A 9,513-nucleotide genomic window follows, 5' to 3' on the forward strand; every position below is an offset into this window, starting at 1 on the left:
CAAACTTCTTTAAGACAAAAACACAGAAAAATGACACATAAATGGAAACAGGTTTTGAGAAGTGGCACATAGAGCAAATGCAAACGAGTGCTTGGAAATTTAGAAGTCATGTAAGTGGCTCCAGCTTCCTTGGAGGGATGGGAAGTTTCTGGGAAACACCCCACAGAGCTCTTCTCAATCTCTTTGCAAGAAAAGACTGCTTGGAAAATGATGTTAGAGGTTTGTTTTCCCTCTTGGTTTGCTGGAGAGAGATGTTATACCTGACTTTACACATCACTTGAGGATAAAAAGGTATGGTCAGTGCTGAAGACACTGTTTCCTGTAAACTGAATATGTCCAGAAACTCTTCTGACAGGCTTTCTAAGCACTCAAACACTAGGTGATGGGACCAAGAGAACTGAAAATGTGACTCTTGCTACCCTTGTTTTATTTCAGTCCTTCAAGGAAGAAGACCACTTGCATCATGAAGGCACGTGCTCGATCAGTCTCTCTCTGGACTGAAGGCCCAGCCATGGGACAAGGCAGTATTTACACAAAACACAGGAGGAGGCACACTGGAGCAGGAAATACAAGGGTAAGTGGAACTAGTTTCAGAAGAAAGGACTGGAAAGTACAGCTTTGCAGGCAGACTATCACTATTTAGAAACAAAGTTGTCATTATTTTGAGTCTTGTCTCATGAATGACATGTGTATCCCAGCAATTTTCACAGTTGAGAAAGCAACTTTTTTTTTTCTTTTTTTTTTCTTTTTTTTTTTCTTCTTTGTCCCCCCAGCAAGCAGCATGCAGAGCTGATATTTTAGCCTTTCAGCAGGGATGCCGCTCTTGTGGTTTGCTCCAAACACTTCACACATCGACACTGTTGGGGTTGTGGCCGGGATCTCTGACTCAATAGGGCTAGAGTCTCTCTATAGGTAGCACGAGTGTGATGAAAACCTTTAGGGGTGCTGTTATACGGTAAAAGAGCAGCAGAACTCAGCCCAGAACATCGCTCTTCGCTCTGCTGCTGTGTCCTCGCTGGCTCCCGGGAGCGCCTTTCCCCAGGAGAGGGCAGTGGAGCCGCACACGCTCCCCGCTCCCCGCTCCCCTCCCGACAGCGGCGGGAGCAGCCGTTCCCTCGGGCGTTCCGTGGGAAACTCATGGGGTGAGTGGAAGTAGGAGCACGGATTTTATACATATGCTGGAAAGCGTGTACAGGAACGTCCAGGAAATGTTCTATGTATTTAATAACAGGAATAAGTTTTGAGCAAACAAGTTTGTTGTTGCTTTTATTTGACTGGAAGTTTTCTCTGTCACACATACTTGTTCACAGCCACACGAACTTAAAGTAGTAGTTTATTGATTCCACATGGGTTTATTTAATTCCTATAGACCGAATTAGAAAAAGTTATTGACATTTAAATAACCCTTCAGAATGCTGCTACTGCTATCCTAAGCCAAGGACTCACAAGAAAGTTATTTACTTATTTCAAATTTACAGGCACTCATCCTAAGACAACAAGCAGCCTTGGCTGAAAACCACAGAGTGGTTTCAAGGTACTGTAATTAAGGGTAGACTGGGATGCCTTCTCTGCTCCTTAACCATCCCCTTCCCCTAGCATGCCAGCAGGCAGCCAGATGTTTTCTGTAAGTTCTTGTTTACAGCAGGTTTCCCTGGCTGGATTCCAGGTTTTGGTGACTGGCCAGTGCAGACTAAGAGCCTATATCAGGCCTGTGAGGGGCAGGCAGGGCAGACTGAAGGGAAGTGGCTTTTGCCAGCAGCCTGGGAATCCAGCAGACAACCTGGCCAAAACAGAAGGTGAAATAGTAAACAAGCATTTCTTCCTGTGAGGACATGACAAATCTTTTTCCGGTGAAAAGGGGTAAATTTAGGAAACTCTGAAATTCAGCTTTGAAGAGAAGATTTTCTCTTTTACATGAAACATTAAAAACCCACCAACCCCAAAATGTATCTATTCCAGATTTAGGACAGACATTCTTTGCTGTTGTTAGGGTCATTCATTTCCAACCTGTAAACAACTCCCTGTTCCCAAATGAGTTCCTACTCCCTAGGGCACCTGCTGAGCTGGGGCCACCTTAACCCTCCTGAAAGCAGCAGGATGCAGAGTGGAAGCTGCAGGGTGTGTTTCCCATGCAGGCCTTTTAGCACAGGAGGTCGGGTGAGTTTTGCTGCAAAAGCATAGTAACCCCCTGGAGAGATGACTCAAATGTGTGATGCTAAGCTGGTTAAATGTGTTGCCAGCTCCACAGATGATAAACTGCCTTTCCTTCCTCAGCCACTCTCAACTCAGGTACAGAGACAAAGATGATTTTGTTTCTACAATTCCTATCTCAGGTACTGGTGGTAGAGAATGACTGCAGGAAAATATACCCCCAGTGCAATGTCAGCTAGCAGCTTGTTAAAAGAGCAAATACAGTAAATCCAAAGGGGCCTGGTTTCAAAGAAGTTGGGAGTAGGAGAGAAGTTCTGCCTTTCAGCTCTGAACCATCCTCAAGCACTGCTATATCCACTAAGAGGTCATGCATATTCAAGGCTCTTGGTGTGATTGGGAATTTGGAAATTTTCACCAACAATCTGTCTGTCATATGAAACCACACTGTTTACAGGAACCACAGAAATCAGTAGGATATTTCTGCATGTAAGGGGCACTGACATCAGTGTGAGCTGGACAGTCCAACCCTCAGAGTCTGCTGTAATCAGCCAAATGGAGATCAAAGGTACAAAGCACATGCAAAGCAATACAGCAAGGATATCTGAAAAGGGCCCAGAAACATTTGAGTTTCATCTGTCAACAACTTCCTGAAACTGAGCATTAAGTATGCTTCCATCTTGCCCCATGCCAGATCCTGCTGCCATTGAGACAAAGCCCCCATTGAAAGATGTCAAGTGATTTGATTGTCCCTGGAAATTTATTCCATTCTTAAGAAGCCTTTTAAAATTAACCAGCCAAGTCAACTACAGTAGTATTCCTCAGGTGAAGTTAAATTTTGTGTCGGTCTTGCATTCAATCCTTTTCCATAGTGGAAGAACATTAAATTAGCCAAGTTAGTTCAAAGCTAGAGTTGATTCATGAGGGGATTAAGGTGGGGTGTGAAACCTTGGTTCTCCTTTCTTCTGTGTGCAGTATGATTTAGTGTTATCTGTTGGCATATGGTATTTTGAATTATTACAAGATGATGTAGACTATCCATAAGCCCTAAATCTGAGATATCTGCAATGTTTTGCAGTAAAGGAGGATACTGCACTTAGAGTTACTGTTTTTCAAATTCATGTAAAGTAACTCACCCCACTGCACAACAGATTCCAATATTTTGTTCTTTCATAGTAACGATTAGACCAATTATAGCTCAGCTGTAACAGAAAGGTACAATACAATTGCTCCTACTTCTCAGTCAGATTTCCCAGAACCTGTCTCTCTGTCACACTTTTAAATTTTACTTTTAAATTGAGATGGTTTTTTAAATGAAAATATCTAGAATCCCACTGAAAGCTTGCTTTCAACTAAATCTCATATGTCAAACTGTATTGGCTGTACATTAAGTGCTAGAGAGGACTGGTAACAAAAACTTATGTTAAAAACCACTGTTACATATTTACTAATTACTGTGCATACTTCCCTGATCAAGGCAAATATCTAGCTTTATGCCTACTATTCCTTAGCAAATGCCCCTAAAACCTTTATTTTTCCAGGGATGCTGCTGTCTAATCTGGACTCTGTGGTGCCTGAACAAGTAATGAACCTGGAGCATCACCAAAGGCCGTGATCTGGAGGAACTGAAAGAGCCTTTCTCAGCTGGGATGTGAGGTGTGGCATGGATGAAGAGGTTCCTGAGAGACACCGTGACAGTGCTTGGGAGCCAAGGCAGAAGGTAAGTCTATACACCATAGGGATCCCTGAGCACACCCCTCTTCTATGGCACAGGCTGTAATGTGTTAGACCTGTAAACATTGGTATCTGCAGTTAAAAATGAAAGGGAAGAGTTTTTAGCCTTCCTATGTATTCTCTGGCTTGCTGCTTTGGAACAGGAATGCACTGTCATAATATCTCTCATATGTTGCCATGTCTTGCTGCTGCTTGGGTTGTCAATGGGTTGTTTTTTTCACTGCAGACTATTGAAGAGGGGCCTCGCACGCTACAGACCATATGTGAGAGTTGCTTTCCTAAATGCAGTAATAAACAGCCACGAGATGAAATATCCCCAAGTAATGAGATTAGTGACACGGGATACAGCTTTCAAAAATAATTACATCTGACACCCTCATCAGCAAGAAGATGTAGGGGCTGCAAGCTCTAAGCTTGGGAACAGCATATGAAAGATTGGCTTCTCCTGGGAAGGGAGGCACAAGGGAGGTTATTTTTAGTACTTTGGAGGAAAAAAAGAAAAAGCCAGAATTTAAGCACTCTTTGGTTTGATACCCTCGTTATGGAGGAGATCACGGAGAAATAAAGCAAAAGCGGTGGTGGAAATGTTACTGAGGATGGAAACTGTGGGAGCACGAGGTTGAACTGAGCAAAGCGGGAGCGGTAGGGTCAGAACGGAACGAGGTGGGGGGGCACTCCTGTCCCCCTCCCCGTCCCGTCCTCGCTCGTGCCCGCCGATACAATAACAACCCAGCGACGGCGGAGCAGGCGGTTCCGTTTTCGCGACGGTATATATAGATCAGACACTTTCCAAAACAAGCAGCGCCGCCGAGTCGCTCTGTTCGGCGGCTCTTTCCACCCGTAATTCAGAAAGAAAAAAAAATTATTTTTTAAAATTACTTTTTCTTTGACAAAGGAGAAGCTCTATTCCGTGAATGCGGCTGTTTCCTGACCCGCGCCGGTTTGCGGTTACAGGCTGCTGAGAAAGTGAGCGGGGTCTGGCGGGGCGGCCCCGGGACCTCCTCTGCTTTTCCGAACCTTTTAAAAATTTCCGGAACAAGCCCTAAAAGGGCAGGCGGGGCGGGGCCGGATCCTCGCCTTTTTAGGACAAGGGCCCCGCCACCGGAATACCCCCCTGGGCGGCGCGGCGGGCGGCGGCGGGGGCCGAGCGGGGCCGGGGCGGGTCGGGGCCGCCCCCGCGGGGCGCGGAGGGTGCGCAGGGAGGGGGGGTCGGGGCGGGCGCGGGCCGGCGGGTCCCGCACGCGGGCGCCCACGTGACCGCCGGGCCCCGTTCCTCAGTCCTTATATGGGCAGTGACGTCCCGGGCATTCAGGGGGCCCCCATAAATAGTTACCGCCAGACTTGTCCTCCAGCGCGAGCTGCGGCGGGAGCGCGGCGCTCCCGGGGCACCGCGGGCACCGCACCGCCGCGACGGGGCGGCCGCCCGCCCGCACATGCCGCGCCGGCTCCCCGCCGTCCCCCCGCGCTGGTAGTGGGAGGCAGGGGGAAGCGCCCCCTCCTCTCCCTCCCCGCCCCGCCCCGAGTGCCCACCGCCGGCCGGGAGCGCCGCTCCCCCGGCCGCCCCGCTGCCCCCATGATGACCGCCAAGGCGGTAGACAAGATCCCGGTGACCCTCGGTGGGTTCGTGCACCAGCTCCCCGAGGGCATTTACCCGGCGGATGACATCTCCGCCGCGCTGCCAACTTCGGTCGCGATCTTCCCCAATGCCGACCTGGCAGGGCCGTTCGACCAGATGAGCGGTGTGGCAGGAGGTAAGCGGAGCTCTCGCAGGTGCGGGCCGGGCCAGCGGCGGGGCGGCGGAGACTCGGGGTGGCGGGCGGGGGTCGGACTGGGACGGAGAGCCGGGACCCTCTCCGGGGCTCTCCCGCCGCCCGGCCGGGTCCCCGCCGCCCCTTCGCGGCAGCCCTACCTCCGCACCCAGCTCGGGGGGGAAAGTTGCAGTCGGCTCGGAGCCCCCCTGCATCCGGAGCGCAACATGTGCGCGCCGCAGCCCCGCGCTGGGCCGGGGCGGGCGGTGGCTGGGACCGGTGCCGGTCGTCCGGCGGGTGGCGGCGCGGAGGGCTGACCTGCTCCTTGCCCCCCCAGACGGCATGATCAACGTGGACATGGGCGACAAGCGGGCCCTGGACCTGCCCTACGGTGGCGGCTTCGCCCCCAATGCTCCGGCTTCCCGCAATCAGACCTTCACCTACATGGGCAAATTCTCCATCGACCCGCAGTACCCTGGCGCCGGTTGCTACCCCGAGGGCATCATCAACATCGTGAGCGCGGGGATCCTGCAGGGGGTCAGCACGCCCTCCTCCGCCGCCTCCTCCGCCGCCTCCTCCGCCTCCTCCGCCGCCTCCTCGGCCACCGCCGCCTCCGCCACCTCCCCCAACCCGCTGGCCGGGGCCCTCGGCTGTACCATGGCACAGGGCCAGCCAGCCGACCTGGAGCATCTCTACTCGCCTCCGCCGCCGCCCTACTCGGGCTGCGGTGACCTGTACCCGCAAGACCCCTCCTCGGCTTTCCTGCCCGCCGCCGGCGGCGGGGCACTGCCTTTTCCCCCGCCGCCCTCCTACCCCTCACCGAAGGCGGCGGCGGCCGACGGCGGGCTCTTCACCATGATCCCCGAGTACGGAGGCTTCTTCCCGCCGCCCCAGTGCCAGCGGGAGCTCCACGCCGGCCCCGACCGCAAGCCCTTCCCCTGCCCCCTCGACTCGCTCCGCGTCCCGCCGCCCCTCACGCCGCTTTCCACCATCCGCAACTTCACGATGGGGGCGCCCCCGGCGGGCGCCGCCCCCGGCAGCGCTCCCGGCAGCGGCGGGGGCGAGGGTGCGGGCGCCCGGCTGCCCGCCGGCGCCTACAGCCCGCACCACCTGCCGCTGCGGCCCATCCTGCGGCCCCGCAAGTACCCCAACCGGCCCAGCAAGACGCCGGTCCACGAACGGCCCTACCCGTGCCCCGCCGAGGGCTGCGACCGCCGCTTCTCCCGCTCCGACGAGCTCACCCGGCACATCCGCATCCACACGGGCCACAAGCCCTTCCAGTGCCGTATCTGCATGCGGAACTTCAGCCGCAGCGACCACCTCACCACCCACATTCGCACGCACACCGGCGAGAAACCCTTCGCCTGCGACTTCTGCGGCAGGAAGTTCGCCCGCTCCGACGAAAGGAAGCGGCACACGAAGATTCACCTGCGCCAGAAGGAACGAAAAGGAGCCGCCGCCGCCGCCGGCGGGTGCCCGCAACCCGGCGGCGGGAGCGGCACGGCCGCCCTGGCCCCCTGCGCGGCGCGGACGCGGACGCCCTGACGGCGCGGGACGCGCAGGACCCAGCGCGGAGCCGCCGCCGAGCGCGGCGGGCGCGGAGCGGAGCGGGGCCCGGCGGGGCGCGACGAGCACCTGGCGGCGCCGCGGGGCTCCCCCGGGCCGGGGCGGGCCGGAGCGGGCCGGAGCGGCGGGTGTACATAGGGTCTGCGGCGGGAGGATGGATGCATGCAGTGCCGTCGTGGTGAGGTGTCCTTGGTGCCTTGTGTGGTGTAGAGCCCGGTCCCCTGTCTGCATGTGGGGGGTGCCTTACCGATCCGCTCCGACGACAGCGGCGACACCGAGACCGGAAAGTTTTTCCCTCCCTGGTTTTAGTATGGCTGTACATTTCTGCCTATTAATATTGGGATTTCTTTTTTTTTTTTTTTTAGAGACTATATTTTTGTACGCACTGGTTTGGGGTTTTGGTTTTGTTTTCCTTTTTGGTGACTTGAAAGTGTTCCGTTTGTAGTAGGACTTGGGACAGGATGTAAATACTCGGGCTGGGACCGGCGCCCGTGGTCGGCCGGCACCCAGTGCGCCGCAGGTAACACGAATAATGCACAACCACTAACGGGGGCTGGAAGGAGGGGGGGGGGTATCTTTATCTTTCTGGCCACTCTGTAAATAAACTTTTCGACAATAGGGTAGGTGCTTACAAAGTTTATAAAAGACGACAAATAAATCTCTTAATTATGCTAAATTGACATCTTTATTTCCGTAGGTTCCCTGGCCTGACCCAGGGAGGGGTTGTCCCCCGCTCGTCCCCGACCCGCGCCGGGTCCCGGAGGCGGAGGGCTGCGGGGCAGCCCGGTCCGGCGGTGCGTCCGATGGGCGCACCGCACCGCCCCGCAAAGCCTCGGCGTGGAAAACCTGCGGCCTCGGCCCCAGCGTACAAACACTCGCTTTTGGGCGCGGGAATTTCCCTCGGAGACGAGAGACGGGATAATATTAACCAGGGAGCGGGGTGGGTTTTTTTTGACTCATTCTGTTTTGTTCCGCGGTTACGATCCGCCCCAGGCAACCTCCGCGAGTGGGCTCCGGAACAGTGAGTACCGCCGCCCCGACGGCCGCCGCTCGGGGGAAGCGGCTCCCGGCGGCGCGGGGCTGCGCGGGCGGCGCCGCGCCCGCGCTCGGGGGCTCCGCAGCGGCCCGGGGCGGCGGCGCGCACCCCCGCGGCACAGCCGGACTGTTTTTGCTGAACCCACATGGCCGCAATATCGTGCCTTTTTTTTTTCCTTGTAAACTTATTTTGGTTAATGTTTTTTTAAATGCTATCCCGGCCTCGGCCCACCCTCGGATCCTGCCATCGGTGCAGAGCCGTAAGCGCCGCGCGGGCTTGCCCCTCTGCCACGCAGATCCCTGGTGCGGCCCACACTGCAGAAGTGAGCTGTGCAGGATGGACATCACTAATGCCACAACCCAGAAGAGCAGGGCGAAGGGGTTAAGTCCTTTCTCGGTAGTTCCCAGCCTCTGCTTGCCCAGGTGTTAGGTCCCATAGTGCAAAGCCCCAGCAGCACCTGCCTTTCTGTCTGATAGAAATCCCTGCTTCCCATTTTCTGGAACTCATGCCGGCTTTTGGGGCAGCTGCTCTTCCGTGGGAGCTGAAGTGACATGTCTGGTTCTGAATCAAGACAGCTTTTAAAGTTGGGCATGGACCAGCCTGTGCAGGGGAAGCTGCGCTCACTGCCCCGCCATCCACCTTAGCAGCACAAGTAAGCCTTCACACCCTGGTTTGCAGTTTTGCCACCTATTCCCACGTGGTCCTGGCCCCCAAGAGACCACAGCCTGCTGCTGGAGGGATGTCATAGAGAAGCTGCAGCCTCCTCAACTGCTGGGCTTCTGCAGGTACCGCCACAGCCTTGGATAACCACAGCTTGGTCACAGCCAGAGCATCTTGAGTGAAATTGGTATCTCAGCCACCCAGATACACAATCCAAGGTTCCCCCTGCACTGTCCAAACTACTGTCTCCAGCCATGCTACAAAATTAAAACCCAAATCAAAAGCAAAAATGATATGAACAACATTGAAATCGTAAAGGAGGTGAACTAAGGAAACTGCTGGTGATTAGTGTACGGCCACAAGAGCACCTCACATGGCACAGTATCAATGGTCCTACACTCCTGTGTGTGCCTTACATTGAGGGCCAACTTCAAAAGCAGCAATAGTGTACGTGCCTGGATTTGCCTGCAGGATCTAGGCTGAGAATCCAGTGCTAAGCATCGCCTCCCAAGGAAAAGCCGGTCCCACTGTTCGGACTGTCAGGCAAAAGAAACCAGAGCTCGGTACCGTGTTTGGCTCAAGGCTGTCTTACTTGTGAAGGAAGTAATGACCGGTCACTGG

The 9,513-nt window shown here is 54.9% G+C and overlaps 1 protein-coding gene across 1 annotated transcript; it reads left to right on the forward strand.

Annotated features, from left to right (window-relative positions):
- The first annotated feature begins 5,440 nt into the window (after nucleotides 1-5,440).
- On the forward strand, nucleotides 5,441-7,175 carry EGR2 (early growth response 2). Its single transcript, XM_066554874.1, has 2 exons — nucleotides 5,441-5,633; nucleotides 5,968-7,175. The coding sequence occupies exons 1-2, from the start codon at nucleotides 5,456-5,458 to the stop codon at nucleotides 7,173-7,175; spliced, it is 1,386 nt and encodes a 461-aa protein (XP_066410971.1). The 5' UTR covers nucleotides 5,441-5,455.
- The last annotated feature ends 2,338 nt before the right edge of the window (nucleotides 7,176-9,513 follow it).

Source organism: Molothrus aeneus, chromosome 8 (assembly GCF_037042795.1).
Source record: "Molothrus aeneus isolate 106 chromosome 8, BPBGC_Maene_1.0, whole genome shotgun sequence".
NCBI classification, from domain to species: Eukaryota; Metazoa; Chordata; class Aves; order Passeriformes; family Icteridae; genus Molothrus; species Molothrus aeneus.

What these genes read in the sequence shown, in the direction of transcription:
- EGR2 (XM_066554874.1), top strand. Translation starts at nt 5,456, where the DNA reads ATGATGACCGCCAAGGCGGTAGACAAGATCCCGGTGACCCTCGGTGGG. An exon ending in GATGAGCGGTGTGGCAGGAG is followed by an intron (nt 5,634 to 5,967) that starts GTAAGCGGAGCT and finishes TTGCCCCCCCAG; the next exon opens with ACGGCATGATCAACGTGGAC.